General features: G+C 45.7%; 1 protein-coding gene across 3 annotated transcripts in view; it reads right to left on the reverse strand.

The window, feature by feature from the left end:
* SIPA1L2 (signal induced proliferation associated 1 like 2) overlaps positions 1-24,489 on the reverse strand; it is a 220,841-nt gene that overhangs the window by 95,221 nt on the left and 101,131 nt on the right. For all 3 annotated transcript variants that reach the window (XM_029245525.1, XM_029245527.1, XM_029245526.1), the window contains exon 2: positions 12,996-14,692. In XM_029245525.1, the coding sequence (XP_029101358.1) occupies positions 12,996-14,472 (1,477 nt within the window). In that variant the 5' untranslated portion in view covers positions 14,473-14,692. The remainder of the gene's footprint in view (positions 1-12,995; positions 14,693-24,489) is intronic.

The following is a 24,489-nucleotide window of genomic DNA, read 5'->3' on the forward strand; positions in this document are numbered from 1 at the left end:
GGATTGTTATTTTTTAGTCTCTCTTTATGGTAGTTCATTATCAGTCTATGAAAAAGCAACTGATTTCTGTGTATTAATCTTGTATCCTGAAACTTTGCTGATTTCATTTATTAATTCTAAGATGTTTTGGTGGGTGTGGGGTGGCCACAACTGGGGAGAAGACTCAGCTACAGGACACAGAGGAGACCCAGTCCCGGGGCAGAGCCTGGGTGGGGTGGCGGCGGCCACTGTGGGCGTTTAGTCAAAAGCAGTATCTCGGGGGCTTTCCTGGTGGCGCAGTGGTTGAAAGTCCGCCTGCCAATGCAGGGGACGTGGGTTCGTGCTCCGGTCCGGGAAGATCCCACATGCCGCGGAGCAGCTGGGCCCGTGAGCCATGGCCGCTGAGCCCGCGCGTCCGGAGCCCGTGCTCCGCAACGAGAGAGGCCACAACAGTGAGAGGCCTGCGTACCGAAAAAAAAAAAAAAAAAAAAAAAAAGCAGTAACTCAGAAGCATCCCAGATCTCTGAAGATGGCTGCTCCACCACAGCTCACCCTACCAGCCCTTCTTCAAAGGTACCTGCTCTGTGGTTGTGGGCTGGCTAGCTTCTGATGGCCTGTCCCTGCCGCACACCGCCCTCCAACGCTGGCTGGAGGTGGCGCCCTCTAATCTGCAGAACCATCCCGTTCCTCTATCAGCTTTGCCATTTCTTTGGCTTCTTCCTAGTTTTCTGCTCCTTTGTGGTTTTATGCCCTTTTTGTATTCCTTCATTATCATTTTCTTGTGGTGTTTGAAACGGGGAGAGATAACACGTGTGTTGAAATTGTCACGTATAACTAGCAGTCCTAAACTCACTTACTCCTAAATATCTATAATTCGAATGAGCCTGATAATGGGTTTCTGAATCTGAGCTTTCCTACTTACCACCTCCTTAACCTTGGGTTAGTTACATAACCTTTCTTAACCTCAGCATCCCCACCTCATCCGCCCCTAAAATATATATAATACATTTATCATCATTAACCTGAGAGAGGCATTATAGTTGAAGGCAGGCATATTAATGACGACAACCAAAAAAACCTCAATGAGAGACAAAAAGGGAGTGAACATCAAACAAACAGCATTATGGGGCATTTTCATTTTAAGCCCAACAGTCTGATAGTTCCAGAGTCATACATACTGAAGGAGATTCACACTTTTCATCTCCAAAGCCGATCTGTAATCAGGTTACATCACATTCAGGCTAGTCTTTTAAAGAAAGCAGTGGCATATATAATATCTTACTGAATAATTTCTACCAGTAACGAATTTCTTTTTAAATGAGGGGAACCCAAAATATGTATATCACCCTATCCACCAAAGATGGCAGGCAAATTGGTGAGAAAAACAGTTTCTTCCTTAGTGTCGGCCTCTCCAAGCCATGACCCACACTTGTTTTTGATTTTCCTGTCTCTCACACAGACACACACTTTCTGAACGCAAGTAGAGAAGACATTTCTGCCACGTACAAACCATCACACCTTTGGACTTGCCAGTTCTAAGGCCCCGTAGCTATTTTCTAAGGGATCTCTCCGCGCTTTCAGTCTCACCAAGAAATCCAGCAGGTTACCTGCACGTGTTTCTAAAGAAACCACAATCTTAGGCTGCGCGCTGTAACATTCTGTCTAGCTTTCATACGGGGCGTTCCGCACACGGTGGAGGTTAGAGCAGGGAAGGTGCTCCCTATGGCCTCCGGGAGGGAGCCTAGGGGACCCTCTCACATGACACCTGGTCCCCTTCAGGACAGCTCAGCTTGTTCATCTGCATCACAAGACCCTTCCCCTCTGTGGACACAGGACAGTGAGCCCCTCACCCACTTGAGCCCATCATTACCCCAAGCCCTTGATTTCCATAAAGTTGCTTCAAGGGGGAATCAAATAAAATCCTTCCTTGGCAGAACGGAAGCTCTGAAAAGACTGGAAAAGCTGAATGAAAATCTACATATTGTGCAAATACAACAGGGCCAGATTAAAAAAAAAAAAAAATTTGGTTAACAAGATTTCAGCGTAGGAAATGAGATTCAGTTTATCTCTGTGGTGCACTTTGGCTGCACAGTAAAGAAAAGAAAAAATTCTAACTCAGAGGAGTTTTAGAAAAGGAAAGGGGTACGTTGAACCTTAGCCCAGAGGCTGTTTCCAGGTACTGTCGTATCTTGGAAGGGAGAGGTACTGGGTCGGTCGCTCTTGGAATGAACAGGCGAGGATCTCAACTCTACACGCCTCCCGAGGCCAGTATGTAAAAGAGAAGCCCCGTGGCTCTGCCTCACGTGATTTCTCAGAGGTGTCAGCGCCATATGGGCCACGGCACCATCAACAAGTCCACAAGAGCCACTAGCAGCTGTGGACTATGCCCCACCGCCCTGCGTTGGTTAGTACTCACAGCAGAAGCTTTCCTTTAATGTTTCTTTGTTCTTTCAATAGTCAGTTGATCATTTAATTGTCAGCTCACTGCCTGTCTGGGTTAAACCCAAGGCTGCAGGTGGCTGCTGTCTAAGCTCCTACCTATGATGTTCTCTTCTGTCACTTTCTCCTCCAAACAACTGTTAAATCACCTCCCCCATTCCAGGAGTTATAAAGACGTGAACAGGGAATGGTGAATACATAAATGGACGAATGAAAAACACAACAGGACATGCTTTTGCAGATAATAACATTAAGAGTCATTAGAGAACCTCAAGGAATCTCAAACTCCCTGCTAATGTTTCATGGATTAAATTACCTAATTTGATGGGGAAAATGATGCATTTTTGCTATGTGAATTCTCCTTTGACCAAAATTTAACCAAAGCATTAGCTAAGCTTGAAAAATCTGAGGTATTACAGTGAAAATAACAATCTTAAACATACCTTATGTAAATTAACTCATTCATCTCCCTACCTATGAGCAGGTATCCCCATTTTACAGATGGTAATACTGACGCTGAAAAATGAATGATGTGCTCAAGGTCACAAGCCCCTGTGACAGAGTCAGGATGCAAACCTTGGCAGTCTGGCTTTAGAGCTCTCTCATGTAAAGCAACTCAAGGGTGATGAGGTTACCGTGAAGACTTAAATTATAAAAATCAACTCATGCACAGTAAAACGAACACAACTTAAAGATGAGACAACAAATCTGTCCTGAACATAAGGACGGTATCTTGGAAGATGCAATTTTAAGAAAACCTTGAATAAAAAGCGCAAGTCTGGGGACTTCCCTGTTGGCGCCGTGGTTAAGAATCTGCCTGCCAATGCAGGGGACGTGGGTTTGAGCCCTGGTCCGGGAAGATCCGACATGCTGCGGATCAACTAAGCCCATGCACCACAACTACTTAGCCTGCGCTCTAGAGCCCACAAGCCACAACTACTGAGCCCACGTGCCACAACCACTGAAGCCCGTGCACCTAGAGCCCGTGCTCCACAACAAGAGAAGCCACCACAATGAGAAGCCCGCGCACGAGGAGTGGCCCCTGCTCACCGCAACTAGAGAAAGCCCGCACACAGCAACGAAGACCCAACATAGCCAAAAACAAAAATAAATAAATGAATGAATAAATTTATTTTAAAAAAACTGCAAGTCTGGAGAAGTAAGGCAGCTATCAAAGACTTCCTTTGATAATGCATAATTTTTAGCGTCATTTGCTACAAGAATGGGAAGGAGAAAGAAAACACCACGAGAGCAAAGAAAGGGTTCACTGCGTAGAAGCTGAGAGGCCCAGATCATTATTGAGCCGAGTAGTTGTCCAGCTTTCCTTTTATTTCCTAAGTGAGACAGAGAGCGAAATAAATTTTGGATCTGAACGAATGCAAGGTAGGTGGGTTTTAGTAAGTTCTAGGTGCTCTGAGACCTTACCTTCCAGAGACCTTGACTTCCAGCTACACTGGACCAGTGTTACCAAATGCCAAGTTCGTGTGCTCAATGCACAGTGAGGCCAAACAGACCCAAACGTCGGAGCTTGGAGCAGAGAAAGGTTTATTGCAGGACCATGCGAGAAGACAAGTGGCTTGTGCCCCAAAAGCCCCGGAACTCCTTGAAGGGCTTCAGAGCAAAGCACTTTTAAAGGCAAGGTGAGGGAGGAGTGTGGTTAGTTGTTGCAAACTTCTTGGGGTCAGAATCCTGTGTTCTTGCAGCTGTCCACATAGGTCAGGTCACCATGTTCCCATAAACCTCCAACAAGACAAATGTTATTCTCTGTTCTGCAACTTTTTATCTCTATATGAATGCGAAAGTGCTATACCTTTAAAGGTCAGAGCCTTGAGAACGGGCTCTCCTGTATATTTCAGGCTATAGGCAACATTCTTAACTCATAGCCAAAGCAATAAAATACAAAGGCTAAAGTCAAAGAAACATCTAATACGGAGGCAGATTTGTTCTTCCTTATTACACCAGTAGCAAAATGCAAGGAAGTTTTCACAGTTAACTGCCGCATGGGTCAAACTATACAAAAATAATAGAGTATTAATAACTCTTCCTAGAGAAATATGAGAGCATCAGTTCCTCCTCAGTAACTGACTGAGAACACATCTGAGGACAAAGGATGAATAGGATGAACTAGCATACAGTCCTAAAATGCTGCAGGGGATGGGAACTGTGACCTCCCAGCACAGCATACATGTTTCCCAGCCCCCACTACCCTCTGCCCCCTCAGCCACATGGAACCCATATGACTATAACCCACAGGCTGAACCCCCCTGTGCAGCTGGGTGATTCCTCCGTGCTAAGAGCCCCCCTGGACCTCCACAGGAGTTCCGTTTGTGGAGGTACTGGCCAGGCACTATGGTTAAGAACTGAGTCGATTGTGTCCGCTAAAGGAAGAATGCATCCCAGAACAGCACAATTGTTAGGTGGTACTCAGTTCCCCCACGTGAATTTAATAGTGTCCAATTCGCTATTAATTTTCTGCAGTGACTGTATAAAACCAGAGGGGGAAAAAAAAAAAGAAGCCACCAGGCATGAAATTCAAAGCAAATGCAGCCATGCATCACTCAGCAATGGGGTTCATTTGATATGTAAAAGTACCCTCCTGCCCACAACTGCCACATTAGTGAAACTTAAGTGACTGTGTTTGGAATGGAGTGGCAGACTTCACCAGACACCTTTCCCCCGGGGCCCCCCCTGCCATATGGTTCTCTCTACTATTTTCTCTCTTCATCTTTTTAACCATTAAAATAAAGTCCTGCCCTTTAAATGCTGCACCGGCAGTGGGGACACTAGTTTCTTTTTAGAGAGAAGTCTCATACATTTATTGAAGAACTCCTGGGAGGACCAGGATATATACTATGTAACAGGCACTGTTCTAAGCCCTTTACAGGAGATATTTTTATAATGATCCCATTTTTAGATGATTAACTGAGGCACAAAGAAGTTCAAGAAGTTGTCCAAAACTGAGCTGGGATGTAAACCCAAGAGTCTGATTTCAGAACAGTCTATGCTCATTACATCAAGATACGCTGCCCTGCCTGCCAGTAACAGGCCTCCAACTACAATAAGAATGGACAGACACCGCTGCCCATGGGCAAAAAGACAATTCCCCAGCCACTAAAGAGTTGGTTGGTATCAAAAGGGGCAAGAGTTATTATACATATTCTAGAAGAATTCTTTGCTTTTATTTGTTAATTTAGCAGATGTATGTACGAATAATACGCTTCAGTTAAAATATTAAGGACAAAGATTACCACTGGAGAAAAGGATAAATTTACATAGAGCTGGGTAACAGTAGTTAAAAAAATTAGTGAACTTAAAGATTTTTACAGAAAAGAGGCCCTGGAGAGAATGCCTGGAGGTGCTGCATATCCAGCAGCCAGGGCTGGGCCAGACACAGGAAGGGCCTTCAAGGCTTAAGGGCTGGCATCTTGGGGTGTAATAAGGGAACAATAAATCTGACTCCATACTGGATGTTTCTTTTACTTTCACCTTTGTATTAATACTCTAATATTTCTGCATAGTTTGACTGATGTAGCAGTTAACTGGGAAAACTTGCTTGCATTTTGCTACTGGTGTAATAAGGAAGAACAAATCTGCCTCCGTATTAGATGTTTCTTTGACTTTAGCCTTTGTATTTTATTGCTTTGGCTACGAGTTAAGAATGTTGCCTGCAGCCTGAAATATACAGGAGAGCCCATTCTCAAGGCTCTGACCTTTAAGGGTTTAACACTTTTCTATTCATACAGAGATAAAAAGTTACAGAACAGAGAATAACAATTGCCTTGCTGGAGATTTACGGGGAACATGGTGACCTGACCTATGTGGAGAGCTGCAAAAACAAAGGATTCCGAGACCAAGAAGTCTGCAACAACCAGCCACAACCCTTCCCCTTCGGGTATAAAAGACGCCTCAGTTCTAACTCAAGTTAAGATGGTTCTTTGGGACACTAGTCCACCTTCTTCTCAGTCTGCTGGCTTTCCAAATAAAGTGGCTATTCCTTGCCCCAACAAGTTGTTTCTTGATTTATTGGCTTGTCACATGGTCAGCTGTCTGACCTTGGACTCGGTAATAGGGGCAGAAATGGACCTTGGAAAGGCCAGTCTTACTCCCTACGCTGTGGTATGGATATGGCTTCTGTTGGACACCCAGTCTGCTCAGAAGCAGCTATACACTCTTTTCTGAAAAATTCCAACCTTTTCAAAAAGAATTCCAATCTGCCCACACCTAAGAAGTCTTGTAAAGCTACGATGGGAAGGGGAAATCAAAGAAGTTCTCTGTCCTATTCATGGGCACATGACGGAACTATAAACACTAGGGCCCCTAAGCACCAGGCAGTGGGGAGAGAAGAGGGCAAACTAAGACTCTCTTTCATACACACTACAGAGTCTGCCCCATAAAACCAATTCAGCTCTTTACAAAGGATTTCTACTAGATACATACTTCTTTTGTTGTACTTGTCATAGAAAATTCCAAAAAAAAAAAAAATGAGCTGGGCACAAAGGCCTCCTTCACAGAGTTCAGTGAAGATTTGGGAACCCCAGAGTGCCAAGGACATCCCAAACAGCCCCTCACAGCCACCTCACCTTAACCTGCAGATTTCAGGGGAAATTCAAAGAGAATGTCTTTGTGCATTTCAATACAGATAGCAAAAACAGTAAATTCTAGGGCTTCCCTGGTGGCACAATGGTTAAGAATCTGCCTGCCAAGGCAGGGGACATGGGTTCGAGCCCTGGTCTGGGAAGATCCCACATGCTGTGGAGCAACTAAGCCCACGCGCCACAACTACTGAGCCTGCGCTCTAGAGCCCACGAGCCACAACTACTGAACCCGTATACCACAACTACTGAAGCCCGCGCGCCTAGAGCCCGTGCTCCCCAACAAGAGAAGCCACTGCAATGAGAAGCCCGCGCACCGCAACGAAGAGTAGCCCCTGCTCGCTGCAACTAGAGAAAGCCCGTGCACAGCAACAAGGACCCAATGCAACCAAAATAAATAAATTTAAAAAGAAACAACCAAAGCTAGCTTATTAAAAAAAAAAAGAGTAAACTCTAAAGCTTAACAATTCCCCTGCCCCTCAAGGTAAGTTTGAGAACGATACTCATGGCAAGTGTGTACAGGAAGGGCCCTGGAGGTTTGCTACTTTTAAGAACTGCATCCATTTTTTTCTTTCTTCTTATTTTAAAGATTCTCATTTTAAATATATCATGAAAATTTACAACTTACATTTTAAAAAAAATTAAGTAAATGATTTTTAAATTGTTTTTGATTTATAGAAAAGCTGCAAGGATAGCAGAGAGTTCTTTTATACCGCTCACCCAGTTTCCTAGCTGTTACCAGCTTACATACTTTGGTATATTTGTTCAATTAATGCACCAATATTGGTATATTATTATTAACTGAAGTCCATAGTTTACTCAGATTTTTTTAGTTTTTACCCAGTGTCCTTTTTCTGTTTGAGGATCCCATCCAGGACACCACATGACATTGTCATAGTGTCTCTTTAGGGTCCTCTAGACTGTGACAGTTTCTCAGACTTCTTTTGTAGAATGTGCCTCAGTTGGGATGTGTCTAATGTTTTTCCCTAAACAGACTGAGGTTATGTTTTTTGGAGAGGAAGACCACAGAAATGCCATTCCCATCACATCAAGGGTACAAACCATCCACATGATTTGCCCCTGTTGATGCTGACCTGGATCACCTGGCTGAGGCAATGTTTGCCAGGCTTCTCCCCTCTTCCCACACTCCATCCTTCCGAGGTGAGTCACTAAGCACAGCCCACATTCAAGTGGAGATGGGGAAGGCCATGACTGAAATTTCTATAATTTTTCAAGGTTTATGAAATTTAAACTTTATAGCAATTTGCTTTTCAAGTAAAGATCTGTTGTTAAAATGAACGTTCATTAATATATTTGACATGAGTAGTGTTGCAGGTGGAAGAAATATAGGTCTCTTTATCACTATGTTTCTGTCAAGTTGAAAGATTTTTCTTTGAAGTAAAGCAAATACAGTCATTAACTCTTCTGCCCAGATCACGGCTGGCAAATACCTGGCATCTCCCCGTGCGCCCGCGGCGGACAATGATATTGCTAATGGCTCTTAGAGCGCTGACGCAGCTGTGTACACAATGACAGAAGTACCAATGAAGGAAGCATGAGCGCCCAAAGCAAGCTCCACATACATCCATTTACCTGCATCAGGAAGAGTCTAGCAGGATAACGATGAAACTATTCATGGGAATTGTCTCTTTCTTATGGATTGGAGGGGTTTTCTTTCTCTTTCTTTTGCTTCCCTACCTTTCCTTATTTTCCCATAATGATCATATAGTATTTATACGCCATTTAAAAATCCTAAACCAAAAAAAAAAAAAAAGATAAATATTGTCAATCTTAGTATCCCCTCCACTCTCCACGTCCATAGGCACATACATAATGCTCCCAAAGGCTCAGACACAATTCAGCCACTTTTCACTTCCCCCCTGAGTTATCAAAGAGGCGCAGCTTTATCCTTCTCTCTGGTTTGACCTCCGTTTACCCCAAAGTGACTTACTTCGTCTTCAGGAGCCATTCTTGTGTGCGTGACCTGAAGCAAGGCATCGGGCAGCTTTAGAACTCCTGAGCAACTCTCAGGTACACTATTGCCTAAAAAGTGCAAGACACACAGAAGCCCACGGCATCCCTCCGCTGTCCGCGTGGCTCCGGCCCCAGTCACACTCGGGACAGTCAGCTGCTGGCCAGCGGCTCTAAGTGGCTGTAAGCCCCAGGAGGTCTGCTGTGCTACAAGGGAAGCTAAAGGCAATTCAAACCAAGACCACAGGTGGAATCCCCATCTAGCGGGCCCTAGCTCCCAGGAGGGAACCGCAGTTTCACTAGAGCTCCATGAGGGACAGAGCGGCCTGGCACACAGCACCAGGGTCATCGCCGGCGAAAGGAAGGGACATTTGAGAGCATTCACTAAGCTTGCTACAATCCGGCTCTTTTAAAAAGCCGTTTCACTGAAGGCTACAGAGGGATTTGCCCAGACAAGCAATGCTGCCCACAGGGCACCGTGGCAGGCCACTCCCCCGCGTAAATCCCTTTGCAAAGTTATTCAAAGCCGTTCAAAGCCTATGCAGGAATACACCTCAACATAAGGACAGCCATTTCACGTTAACTACCCAATAGTCAACCAGTGTGATGAACTGGGCGATTGGGATTGACATGTATACATACACTGATGTGTATAAAACTGATGACTGATAAGAACCTGCTGTATAAAAAAATAAATAAAATGAAATTAAAAAAAAAAGAGTCAACCACCTTATTAAAGCTGAAAAGTTTACCTATGACAATCGATGTAGGGCATCGTCACTTGAAAGAAGGGAGAGAAAGAGAGAAAGAGATTCAGAGAGCTGGGTCTTTTAAACCTTTCCCAGCGATTGGGAGCCATGTCATTCTTTTGAAAATGAAGTTTCACACAGGACAATGAAGAATGGAGGAAAAGAAAAGGCATTCTGGAAAGTATCAAAAGATTCCTTGAAAGCCTGCTTCCAAAGAGAAGAACTGAGTGAAGGGAAAAGAGAAAAAGGGAAAGAAAAAAATCTGCAAAAATGCTCTGTGACAGTCTGCCCAGGGCCTCTGTTTTTAAACACAATGCTGTTCCTGCAACTTGTGATGTGTTGGCAGATATGAACTCCAGTGGTTGAAGCTGGTGTGAAAAATGGGGGGGAAATCATTAATTTAATCATTGCACTTTATCTGGCGGACACATGCTTTTGTGATCCTTGGGAAAAAGCTGGGCTCCAGTCCCACACGTAGGAGGCCTCGGCCACCTGGCCGCTGGGAATCCGGGCTGCTGCCTCTGCCTTTAGTCCTTAATGGCTCTACAGAGAGACCAGCAAAAGCGGCAGCAGCTGCCACTGTAGCCAATTGCAGTTTGAAGCCACACAGGCCCAAAGGGGAAGAGCGGAATCGCTAAAAATAGGAGGAAGCAGGCATAGTCCCGGGCTGCAGGGAGAGAGCGCAGAGTGGCAGGGCTGGGCTGGGTCTGATTCTATGTCCTCCTGCTCTGTCCTGGCCCCGAGTCCCATCAGCCACACAACAGTCACCGTGCCCAGCACAGAACTGCAGCACACAAGACAAAGGACCCCGGGGACGGCTGTCCCGCACCTTCATTGTGCAGGCTTAGTGCAGGAGTCTAGAATTTGGCCGTCTGCCTCATTCACAGACCCGGAGTGCGCCCAGCACCCCGGAACTGTCAAACCACGCATCTACACCCACTTACAACTCACCACAGGGCGTCTACTCTCAGGTTTTTCTTATTTATGTTTTATTGCACATTCAAAATCTACCAAGTTTGATGATGTCATTTCTAAAGCCCTGGGAAATCCTCAGTAGCAAATCAGGAAAAGTGGAGGAAATAAACCACTCACAGACAGCTCTTTACAGTTATCAGGAAGTGACAGAGTTCAGGAGAAAAACTACGAAAACCAGTCAAGAGAATTAAGAGAATCTAGCGACCTAAAACTATCTCGTGGAACAGACCTTAAGGACATTAAATGGATCAGAGGGCGGCAGCCCTGCCTGGGCCCAGAAAACATCAGTCCTTTATTCCATATACACTGTGTAGACTTAATACGCTAAGCTATGCAAAGGAGTACAACAAATGAGATGCTGGCACGAAGTATTTGCATAAATACACGTGTATACAGATACATACGCATATACAATTTTTACAAAATATCTTAAGCAGGAAGCCTATTTCTCCATGGTCTCCCTTTCCAAAAATAACTAAGTTCCACCTCGAGGGCATCCGTGAGCAGAGTTTTATAATCCTCTGCCCCTGCATGAACAGTCCTGGGTTATTTCCCGCACAGAGAAGATCCGAGATTCTGTGCATTCACTGGCTGGAAGGCAGTAACATCACAATGGGTGATGCTGACTCCCACCAGCAGCCAGGGCTGAGACGGGAGTGTTGGGGACACAGCCAGGGACTCAAGATGTTGACAAAGTTATTTCAGTCCCATCATGTCGTCCGTACAAGACCAGAAAGACAACTCAAGCTACATGACCAGTCACAATTCAAATGCCTGCTTATTTAGCTACGTCGCTTATCAACATTCTATTCATTCCATTGATTAATATGCTTTCCTAATATTATGATTATGGATGACTGGTTAAATCTGGAATGATGCAAAAGGGGGGGGGATGATTAATTTAATAATTGCACTTGGTCCAGCTTGTAGTCCAGGGGAAAAAGCACTAAGAAGGCTCCAGGGACTGAAGTGGATGGAGTGACCTCCTGAGGTTAGAGCTACAGCCCGACCAACCCCAAAAAGAAACAGCTGGAGTCAAAGGTTGCAGGCAAGCATTCTGAAGACAGAAACGAATACTAAAATGAAGTCTAGGTACAGTCAGCTGGAATTTATCCACAGCAGAAGGCACAGAAGGAGGAGAGGCCCCCCGAGACTGACTGGGCCACCTCTGCCTCCTTCGTGCTCTAAGAGAGGTGACACCTGGGAATGGAGAGGGGTGGCAGGTGAAACCGCAAACAGAAAACTAAGCCCCAAAGAGTATGCTGTCCTAGAAGGAAGGGGCCACGGAAGCAAGTCACACCCACTAAGAAGACAGGGCGAGAGTCCCTGGGCGTTCTACTTGGCGTGTGTTACTGACGTGCGCGTGGTACACGTTCCTCTGTGGGCCTGTAAGACAGAGTGGCGTCTCATGTCCCTGGCATGACTAACGACACATTGAAAGGCTGGGGGTTCAACTACATGACTTCTGAGGGATGCATCCTTCAAGGCGAAGCATACAAATAAAATAAACATCATTTGTTCTACGCGTACTTGAAGAATTTCTGAAATAACAATACCAAGGAAATGTCTGTATCTGAACCTTTAAGCCTATGTGTAAAGCTGCAAGAAGACTAAATTTGTCCATCCTACTAATTTATACATTCATACATTCTTTCCACAAAGATTCACTTAACGCTTCCACTACGTACAACAAGGCAGAAGGAGCTGTGAAGACATAAAATTAAAAAGATGAAGCAAAGGTGTAGGAGAAAAGTACAGAAAAAACGAGAGGGAAAAGAACCAGGACTGGAACCAGAACTGTACCAGTGTAAGAGATTATTCAGAGCAATGAAAGAGCAATGGAGCTCAGCAGCGAAGACTTCCTAAAAGGGGTAAACCTAAGTGGAGTCCGACGTCTGTGACACTCACACGTTGGCAGAGAGAAGGAAAGAGCAGACGTTTCCACATCAGGGACTAGGGATCAGCAAAGGCAGGGAACTGGGGATTTCTAAAGAAGGGATCTGGGACCTCCCTGGTGGTCCAGAGGCCAGGACTCCACGCTTCCACCGCAGGGGGCACGGGTTCCATCCCTGGTTGGGGAACTAAGATCCTGTGTGCTGCATGGCGTGGCCCAAAAAATTAAAAAAATAAAAAATAAATAAAGAAGGGATCAGTCCGGCAGCAATGGAGGCTCTGTGACACAAAACAAGCTCCAACCTAGTGGACAACGGCCTCGGACAGGCTCCGACCCAAAGCCGCATACCACAAGGGGCCCCAGGGAAGCGGCCCCGGGACACACAGGGCCCCTTACCTTTGCCGTAGAAGAACCTGCGGTAGTAATAGGCCCCCAGGTCGATGTGCTCGATGACGTAGCGCCTGACCTTCTCCCTGTGGATCGGCTGGTTCTCCCTGGGCACCTCCAGGACCGAGACGCCCGCGTTGGTGCAGTGAGAGCTGAGTGAGGCCTCGAAGGAGCAGCTTTCCCCGGAACTGAAGGAAGACGAGTTGGCCCTGGACAGCGCGATCCTCCTGTCGCCCTCCCCGCCTGTCTCATTCCGAAAGTAGGGACAGCTGAGGACCAGGTCGTTGCTCTTCCCATCCCCGTCGTCCGTGTCCAGGTTCTCTTTGGAGTTGAGGTCCTCTTTGCTCCCCAGCGGGGAGTCACAGCTGCCCGTCGGGCCCATGGGCATCTGGGTCTGGGATGCCGCCGAGGCCCCGGTGGTGATGTTTTTCCTCTTCCCCACGTTCGCCCTCGTGGCCATGGCTTCGTTGATATTAAACAAGATGCTCTGGACGTCATAATGTGCAAAGCAGCGCTGGCAGTTCCAAGGGCGGACGCCCCTCTCCAGACGCCCGTCCTCCAGCTCAGAGGCGAACTTGAACGTCTCGTGCTCACTTTTCACGGTCCGCAGCTTGCGGAAGAGGGACGTCTCCATGGACTCCGACTTCAACCTCCGTTGGAAAGGCTTGTCCCTGTCTCTCCCCAGGAGGAGGGCACTGTCCATATAGTCTAATCCTGAGATGTGCACGAATTCGCCTCTAGAAATCTGTGCTGCGGCGTGAAGGCTGGGGGAGATCGCAGGGTCGCAGGGGAAAAACTCGGGGAACCCGAACGGGGCCATCACCCTGTGGTCGTAGTTCTCTAGCCGGTAGCCTCGGAGCATAGCAAAGAAGTTCTCCCCCGACAGGCCCTGCCGGTCGATGGAAGACGTGCTCCCGTACTCCCGGTGCAGGGCGGCCCCGGTATTGGGGTTCACTGCATTTTGGTCTAGGACGTCTTCCGCGTCGATGTCACTGATGGTAACATCACTGTTGCTCCTCTGTCTTATGGGGTGCAGTCCTCTTTGTGGAGAGTGAACGAAGATGTCTCCGACGGTAGACTTCGCCTCCACGAAGTCGAGGTCGAGAGGTTCCTCTTGCTGGCGCTCACTCTGGTTGTTCTGCCCGTTGTGCATAATGGACGTGACACTTTCGTAGCTGGGCTGTGACCGGCTTTCCCACAGGGCCTTGCAGGTCAGCTCCTTGGAGCTGTCCTTTTTAGGAGGCCACTCAGACACCCTTGCTCTGACACCCATCTTGGGCACGGCCGGGGTACCGTTAGCCGGACCACCGTTCTCATTGGAACTGGAAGCACTTAAGGAAGGGGTGGGTCCCATGTTGCCATTGATGGCTTTAAATTTTCGAGCAAAATAATCATCGGACTGCATGATTCTGGGAGGACCCTTGAACTTCGACGAGGCTCTGCCGACCTTTTGCTGCTCTTCCTGTGACTGCCTGGGGTCACTCATGTCTACCGATGACGCAGGAAGCTCCAAGTCTCGCCGGAAAGACTGATGCAAATCCAATGACACTGTTATTTACAAAGGCTTCTTCTATACTTGTATAGAAGCAAACATCCTCAGAGTACAGTTCCTCCAAAACCAACTTGCTTCTCAGTTGCTGTAATAATTTTGAACACCTCTCTCCTTTTCAAAAGCATCCCTTAAGACATCTGGCCAGTTCCTTTACCTGAATTAAAAAACAGAAAATAGCCATTAACAATCACTGGAGCTCCAGTTCAACACATCCTCCACGTGGTTTCTCATCTGCCCTTCTCTCCAATTCCCCGTAAACTGTCGTGAAGTTTCATGGTTCCCTGTTCACACTCTCCTTCTCTCCGGAACGCTCTGCCTACTCACTGTACCTGGCTGCTTAAAATTTACACCCCACAATCAAGCAGTCCCCTCCCACGCTCAGCCCACACCTGAGCAAGGACCGCTTCCTCTATGTTTCCATGGCTTCTGCACCTACACCAATCACAGCACTTTCCCTTATACTCTTACTGCTGCTGTACTGATCTGTCTCCACCACCAGCTAACTGTAAGCTCCTCTAAGCCAGGAGCTATGCCCTTCAGCTCAGTATCAACATTATCTATTGATGTAACCTGGCTTAAATCAGGTAATCAAGCAACATTTCAATTAGTTGTAAGAGTAACACAATGGTCATGGAATTGTTTGGGTATTCTTAAACTTTCTTTCAAACCAGTTAAACTCAAAATGTCCAGCAGCACCAAGGTCAATACAAGGCATTAACAATGAGTTTCCAGAATGCTCTCCTGCAAGCAAATAAGAACTCGCAGAGATCCCCTGACAGTGAGAAGGAGTCTTCAAGAATCCGGCGTCTGAACAAGTACAACTTTCTAGTTCATGACACCACTAGCAAGTTGACAAATGTGCAGGGAAGCTTAGAGATTTAAGACACAATTTACCTTTGTGTCTGGCAGAGACTTGACTTCACCAACTCTCCTCTTTAATTACAAATAATTTTTCAATTTGTTCTATCTTTAATTAGACAAAAATATTTTCCAGGTATTACTATTTCCCGAACTCATGGCTGTCTGGGAATCTTACTGTTGGCGCAAGAATAAAAAGAAGAATGACTCTACCACGTCTGAAAATAATGATGAGAATAAAGATGTAATATAGCTGATTTCCCTCAGCCTTCACCAAAGCATAAAAACTAACTGCAATTCAGTTAGGAATAATGTTAAAATTCCAACTAGCTAAACAGTGTAAGGACTCCGTCCAGTGGGTTCTTAATGACTTTGTGATGACCATGTGATGGTCTCCTGGAATAGCAGACATTTTCTTATGAGGGCAGCTTGCTTTCTTCCCCATTGGGGGGAAAAAAAAATCAGTCTGGGCATGACAACATGCTGTTTGCTCCCATGGCAGCTTCATGACTGAGGAAATAATGATATTTTAGGGTGTGGCAAACAGAGGGGGTATGTGCAGTCAGATGCTTCCGTGCGCTCGGCAGACCAGGATATGCCCAGAGTTCTCAGCGAGAGACCAGAGCTGACGGCATCTTATCTATTTCACTTACAAGTATTGTATTGAAAAGAACCAGAGATGATTCTGAATCATAGTGATTTCCTCTATAATTTAGGTTATCATCAAATCCTTTCCCGGAAACTGAAACAAAATGACGACCGAGATACGAAAGAAAACAACTTCTTGCCTAATAGCTCTCTGTTGAAATGGTATTTGATTCACTGTAGTAGGCTTCTGCATAATCTATACATTCTATTAAGTCTCCTGCTTACAGAACACTCAACACAATTTGAAAGGGTAAGAAAAGCTTCTAATGGTTGGTACAGAGCTATGTGAATTCTCAAGAGGCATTAATCTGATACTCATTTTCATTATCTAATACTAATCTGTATCCTTGTTACTGAAGAAAGAACCATGCCCTGCCAAGTACCCAGTTCCAAACACTGAACTGTGACATTTCTAGAAATATAATCAGGAACTAAGTGCTCACCACCTCAGGGAATTAGGAAAAGAACAACAAAATGTACCAAAAGAAACCACGAAAGAAGGAATGAAGAAAGATACAAGCTGGAATTAATGGAATGGCAGGGGGTAGGGGATAAAAGAATAGACAAATCCAAAAGGTGGATTTTTTTTTTTGAAGAATAAGAAAATAGATACACTCCTTCCCAAACCTGAAAAAGGGAAAGAAAGAAAGAAAGGGAGAATAATATTACATAAGTTTGGAAAGGAGAAAGGAGAAATGACCACACATATAGGAGGTATTGAAATAAATATAAGTGTAAAAGAATTATACCACAAGCAACTCTACAGCAACAAACTTAGAAACATAGAAGAAACTAAGATTTCCTGGCAAAACACAAACTCCCCAAACCCATCCAAGAATGGAAAATTTAAATAGAGTGATTAGCACCAAAGAGAGTAGAAATATAACAATCCCTAACTAAATATATGACCGATGTATGCACAAAATGCAAAGAGCTACCTTAACCACGACTTTGAAACCCCTTCATCCTCTCATTTATGAGACCAAATGCTATCTAAAAATGTAGTTTGTACCTTGCTTTTCTTCCTTTTCCCTGTCGTGGCACACACTGAAATACCAATGTTCCCACAGCACATGGCAGTCAAAGCAGGAAGGTGCTCAAGGCTCGGGGCACAGGTGAGACTCTGGTCCCCCTCCCCCACTCCACCACCAGCAAACCAGCACCCCCCCTTACCAGCAGCCCACTCACACACCCCAGAAGGATGCTCTGAGTTCAAGCCACCTGCCAGGAATGTGTAAAACACAGAAACCTGAAAACTAGGATTAACGTGGACAACACAGACACTGAATAACTTGTTCTGGAAAAACTAACCATAAAGTTATCAGAGGTCACTGGGCTTGGACTCATATCTGAAAACTGGTCTTCCAAGCTTTCACATCCGTTTACATTTACAATAGTATCATTGTTTGCAACAGACAGCATTAAAACTACAAAATCTTTATTCCATAGATCTATTATAGAAATGGAAGGGCTTCCCTGGTGGCGCAGTGGTTAAGAATCCGCCTGCCAATGCAGGAGACACAGGTTCAAGCCCTGGTCCGGGAAGATCCCACGTGCCACGGAGCAACTAAGCCTTTGCGCCACAACTACTGACCCTGCACTCTAGAGCCCGTGAGCCACAGCTACTGAGCCCACATGCCACAGCTACTGAAGCCCATGTGCCTAGAGCCCGTGCTCTACAACAAGAGAAGCCATTGCAATGAGAAGCCCACGTGCTGCAACTAGAGGAAAGCCCGTGCACAGCAACGAAGACCCAATGCAGCCATAAATAAATAAATAAATTTATTTAAAAAAAAAAAAGAAATGGAAGACACCGACAACTGTCAAAAAGTAAGGATTATTACTTTAAAACATGAATGAATAATAGCAACAAATAAAAATAGATGAACTAGTGTTGAATTTTACTACTAGGCTTGCCAAAAACCACAAAAACTGTAGCAAACTCAGAGCACACAGACCCTTTGCCAAAGAAATCTTCTGAAAATATTCCTTCGGTTATGATTTTTTAATTTTGTGCGTGTGATAAGAACATTAGCTGTATCAGACGGCCACTGGTTTTTCCTGTCTCAGATGTATTCCTCTTTCTTGTGGTAATGGGTACCATACCTCTAACTAAAATCATTTTAGTTATGTGGGGCTAACTCCACCCGTAACATGTGACCCAGGTCTGACCAATGAAAGTGCTGCATCTTCAGGCCACAGTGACTGGTCCAGGGATGAGCCCAGGGGCCAAGCCAGGAAGGGTACCCCAACATTGGTGCTCTGACCCTTGGCAATGCCCAAGCAGCTAAGGGCTCACCTTGCCAATGTGACTGAGAACGGAAACAGCAGCACGAAGCTGGGCCAAGCGAAAGAAATGACGACTCCTAAGGATGCGGCTCTGGAACCAGTTCCAGAATTTTCCAGTTGCTTGAGCCAACTGATCACCTTTTTTGGTTTATTCAGTTTGACTTAGATTTCTGTGTTTTCCAGACTAATTTTAAATGTCCTAAGAGACCCAGCTTCTATTCAGTTAAAGATCAAAGACAGGAAATTTGACGAACACAGCTACTGTGCACGGTGTTGCCCAGATTGCCTGGTCAATGAATGAATGGACGGAAAGCCACAGTTCTGGCACCAGCGTCCAAATCAAAACCAGAGCCTTCTGGGCAAGATCCCTGCTCTAATTCCATAATTATATATCTTTTAACACCTGTTATGTGTGCCACTAACAATTCAAAGTGTTCAAAGCCAAAAAATTCTTGACACAGTAGCCGATTAATAAACAATCTACAGTTGCAACAGAACTCCTGCAAATCCCTTCCGGCCACCTTTTACTCCTAGCCACATTTTCTAGCTTGTTGTAGCTCCTCGAATAAATCTCTAACAACAGAATGATAGAGGGCACCTTCCTTTTAAAGATATTACTAAAATACTTATATATTTGAACACTGTCATAAAAATAAAACACCTCAAAACAATTATAGCATTTGATTTTTCAGGAAAATAAATTAGAAATAATAACATCATCCAATTTAAAAAGTATTATGGTTCATGGGGAAGAACTGAAATCAATGTCTTTGAAAAGCAGATGTCAAGAGGGGTGGGATAGGGAGGGTGGGAGGGAGGGAGACGCAAGAGGGAAGAGATATGGGAACATGTGTACATGTATAACTGATTCACTTTGTTATAAAGCAGAAACTAACACACCATTGTAAAGCAATTATACTCCAATAAAGATGTAAAAACAACAACAAAAAAAGAAGGAATGGTACAGGCTCTGAACAGAGAGAAATGCAGAAAGGAAACAATGGAGGGAATGAAAATCTAAAGCATGAGCTGGAATGACCTCTGGAACAATCCAGAACCTAGAGGTCAGACTGTGGATGAGAGAGAGAGACAGAGACAGGCACATACATGCGTGAGTGCACACGTGCACGCACACACACGCACGCGTGCACACGAGACACCCTACACCAGTAATTAATCCTGTTTGCCCTGTAGGGCCACAGATGAAAAGTGGGGACCCGGGGCAAACATGCCTGCTTACAGGCATCTGGAACATAAGACCCCTTTGTATCTCTCATTATCTTTAGTTTTTCCCCAAGTTCTAACGTTTTGCCTGTTTCCATGAAGCATTCAGTTGAGAAATTTCTAAAAGACCGGGATTTGCACTCTTAGTAGCATGTACATGCATGCAATGAAGCTGTAATCTAGGAAGCATCCTGCAAATATTGTACCTGTCCCCAAATTATTCTTTATACTCATCAGGTATATATACATCTTCTGTGTTCAAATCCACCATGAATGTCAAGAGCAGGCAGGGAGCCGTGCAGCTGACTGATGGCCATGGGTTCCAAACTGATGGAAGGGACAGGAAAAGGATGACATTTCAGAGAAGCGTCTCGAAAGAGCCGCCTGCAGAAATTAGGGGCCTGTGACTGGCCCCCAAACAAAGCACAGAGCACACAGTTACGGGTGGGCACCCCAACAGAACAGGGAAACTGCAATTTGCAAAGCACAGAACGCTCTTTACCCAAAGTCTCGAAGGGGTTTGGTGAGTCTGTGACACTACCGAGAAATAAGGGCCAATTATCCAGGTTGGTCCCGTCCTTGTCATCTCCTGCCCCGCTCCCCGCAGCAGCCACTGAAAGACCTTCCTGCCCCAGCATCTCAGCAGAGACCGCAGCTTCTTACTTCTCGGAGGACAAAGAAGCCAATGCATTTCTTTCAGCTCTTATCATCACTTAACGAATGTACCCTCTTCTGACCCTGTCCTTCCATGTTACCCTTTGTTGACAACCTTTTGAGACTTGCCATCTTTCCCAAGATAAAAACTCGCATTATGGCTCACCAGCCTCTTCCCAACCACCCTGGCTCAATCGGAAGCATCTGCTCTCCTCCCTCCACGCTGGGGCCCAGCCGTCCTCAGCGTCTTCAGGCTGCACCCTCTCCAGGCCTGCGTCTGAGCTGCTCCCTGTAAACGCAGCATTACCTGCCAACCCTTCATCGTCATCCTGTTCATTCCACCCACCCCCACCCCCGCCCCGGGTGCCCCTCCACCTGCTCCGTGGCGTCCTCTACTTCCTCGTGGAAACACCCCTGTCCACACCTTACCACGTGTTCCTGTTTCTCTCTCTCCAACTCTCTGCGAGGCCCCAGGGCTGTGACTGTTTTGTTCCCCGCTTGATCTGCAGTGCCTCGCACGGTTTCCCGTACATGGTAGATGGTCCATAAATATTATTAAATGAATTAACAGATTACTAAACAAATATGGCAGGCAGTAATCCTTCATAATATAAAACGTTTACTACCGAAATGGCAAGCTCTTGTAGTTACAGAATCTACTATAAATCAGAAGTTTAATCACTTTGCAAAAACATGAGTATTGTAGAAATAGGGCCAGTTGTTAACTCTTTGCGGGACACTCATATCCAAATCCTCACAACAACAGGCTACCCTGAACCTACATTCAGCAACTGCTCCACTCTGAAAGAGAGCTTCCCACCCCCACTTCTGTACCAGCCAAATGCAGTGATGGCAGACAGGTCTTCCAACTGTACAGAAAGAAAGAATGCCGTACTTCTCCTTCTAACCGTCTCAGCAGCATCTCAGGCTAAAGGCCCGTTCCCAAACACGAAGTGCATAAGGAAGCCTGCATGACCAATCCTGTCGCCTCCTGAATCGGGCAGAGCAGCCGATGGGGTGCAGAGCTCCATTTTGCTGTAGGTGGCTGGTGCCAGCGTCCTGGAGATCTGGAAGTATGCCTGCGAGTGGTACCACTCCAAAACAGGATGGCAAGAGGAAACCGTGCAATCAGAGGTCCTGGTTGAAAGGGTACCTGGGCCTCACGTCCCAGTTAGAGAGGAAGGTATATGAAGCCAAGAGCCCCGCACATCACGTTTTTAATGAACAGCTGTGAGTCCGCTCCTGACTTTCCTCTGTGATTTTACACCATTTCGTCATTCCAACAGATTGCAAAACACTGGTTAGGATAGCTTTCAACAGGCCAGTGCAGAGTTCTCAAACAGAAATGCCATGCATTTTTCCATGAAAAGCGAAAGTGCTATTTCATGAAATATTAAGAAAGCATTAAAATAAAGCGGACCCTCATACTTGCAATTATGGGGGTCACCATTCCACCCACTCCTTCCTGCCTTAATTCTACTTAAGGGTATCTTCAGTGTACTACTTTCTTAACTTAATGGATAAATGATTCACACTGCTACCTTGGTGTGGCTACAAAAAACTTAATCAATGAAAATGAAGAGTCATTTAATTTCTTCCTGAGGATTTTATAAAGAGAACAGAATAATAATCTGTAGTGAGGGCCTCAGTAGCATGAATAGGTCCTCTCCAGGTAACTCCCCAAACCTGAACACTGACCATTTGCTGGGACAGAAGACACCGGGTTCATCTTAGAATCATCACCAATTAAAAGGGATCTCCAACCTGTTCTTCCAGACAGTGTTCTCCCTTTCTTTCAGTTCATCTGTAATGTCAAGGACATCCCCCTCTAATAGTTTCCAAGTATTCTTACATTTCATCAAATTCTACGGCTCTCGCTCCCCAGGGGGTAAAAAAAAAATCAAAAATTGTCACCAGCACTCGGTGGGCACTTTAAAATCTACATGTGGACCTGTGTGATCTCACGGGTGGCAGGGCAGCCTTGAGAGAGGATGGGCTGGAAGGGGCAGTGAAAGACCCCTCAGAGAAATTCAAGAATTTCAGAGCTGGAAGGACTGATCTGTTCTCATGCTAATGGTCTTGGTAATAATTTTTCAAGGACAGAACAGAAACGGGGAAAATGTGATATTTAAGCATAATTGTGTTTAAATAGAATGTTGTTCCAAGTTTTCCGTAAGACATCAGTGAGTCTTCAAGAGCAATGTTATAGTTATAGTTGAGCCACTTACCAGGACTGCAGCTGTAGCAAAAGGATTGAAAACCACAAAATGCACAAATTATGAGCCTCATTCAAGGGAAAAAATGGTTAAAGTTATATGACAGATTTATAATAAAAGTATAACTACCACAAAACATTTATTTTTCATACACATATTCCATCAGCTCAAATACTAACATGCATAACTGAGCAGGGAATAAAAAGAGGAACAAACGTTCCCCAGGTTCATCCTCTCTGTGGCCGGGAAGGCGACAGAGCTGAGGTGTGCTCACCGCAAGGTCTCATCACCGGAAGTGCATTTCCCGTAACATCACTAAGTTCAGGTACATTCAGCCAGGTATTCAATGAAGTTATGACTAAAGACCTATAAAGCAATCCAGTAGCTCAATTTCTTACCATAGTAGACCATGAACATCAAGGATAGAAACAATTTGACAAATGGGCTATTATTCAATAATAATGGTCATGAATGGATATAGATGGTCCGTAATAATCATACTTTGCTAAGTTTTTGGTAGATCTGAACATGAAAATTTGTTCTTAGCCATTTATCTTGAATTAAACATTGGGATGGGGCTTCCCTGGTGGTGCAGTGGTTGGGAGTCCGCCTGCCGATGCAGGGGACGCGGGTTCAGGCCCCGGTCCGGGAAGATCCCACGTGCCGCGGAGCGGCTGGGCCCGTGAGCCATGGCCGCTGAGCCTGCGCGTCCGAAGCCTGTGCTCCGCAACGGGAGAGGCCGCAACAGTGAGAGGCCCACGTACCGCAAAAAAAAAAAAAAAAACCACTGGGATGGTACCAAAGATAAATGTTTGGAGCATGAGAATATTAAAAAAAAAAAAAGCAGAATTCGTCTCCTTGAGGTTTTATAACATAGAGGTAATGTATGATTTGTGAAGAATAATTCTTTTTGCAGGGAGTGGAATGTTCATGCTGGTGTCAGACCATTTTTCAAAGCACTCCATGTTGCTCTTTGGAAGAATTTCTCAAGTGATGTCCCCAGAAAACCTGATGCCCTTGGTGTAGTTAAGGACTTTTTCATCCAAGTAAAGCAGAGACCCCAGTAAAAAGTGTCTAAAGGATTCAGTCTCCACTGGAACCCTGTATTATGACTCTACATTATCCTGAATCACAATCCGTGCTGAAAAAAAGGGCCAAAGCAAAGGTTTGTTAGATGGAGCCCTTGTGTGACTTTCTAAGTGAAGCGCCTATATGCTTCGCCAGAGCAGGATCCTGGTCCCCCCTATTCACTGGTGTCCCCCCGGCCCCTAGAGTCGGGCGGAGCACTTCGTTGGCACTCAGTGTTAGCTTACATCCATCCGTCTAAACTGAAATAGTTGCAAACCAAACTACCCCAAAGCACTGACTCAACATACTATCGCGACACACACAGAACACGACGATTCCCGATGCTCTCTTTTTGGTTTCTTTGCTGGCTCCTCCTCTGCTCTTTAAGTGTTGGTGCTCCTTGGGGCTTATTCTAGGCTGCCTTCGCTTTTAATTCCACCTATCTCCTTGTGCAGTTCTAGCAGGGTCACGTGAATCTCCACGCCGACGACTCTGAAATCTACCCAGAGCCCAAAGATGTCTCCCATGCCACACAGCCACGCTGCGCTATGATAGCGCACGCCCTCCAGCCCAGGCCCTGGGCACCTGCTCTCCCACTGCCCAGCTCAGGAGCGGCATTCCCATCTCCCTGCCGCCCAAGCCCAGCACCCGGGGCCCATTCTGCCCTCCCCTGACAGACAGTCCACGTGCAATGTGAGACCAGTCCACTTGACCTGAATGTTCTCAGATCCATGCAGACCTTGCTGTCTCGACTGCCATTAACACTCTTATTTCGCCTAGATTACCCCCAAACCCTTCACTACTTCCCCGTGTCCCCAGAATAGAGCCTGAGTGCTTTACGTGACACAGGTCACTCAGGGTTTGGTCCATGAGTAGCTGTCCAGCCCCTTGTCCTGCGGCCCAGACCCCACCCCATGCCCGCACGTGCTGCCCTTCATTCTCCTTTGCTCAAGGGGGTCTGCACAGGCTGCTCCCCTGCCCCAGTACTCTTCAA

The sequence above is a fragment of the Monodon monoceros genome, unplaced genomic scaffold (genome assembly GCF_005190385.1).
Source record: "Monodon monoceros isolate NGI ecotype Baffin Bay Population unplaced genomic scaffold, NGI_Narwhal_1 Super_Scaffold_4, whole genome shotgun sequence".
Taxonomy (NCBI): domain Eukaryota; kingdom Metazoa; phylum Chordata; class Mammalia; order Artiodactyla; family Monodontidae; genus Monodon; species Monodon monoceros.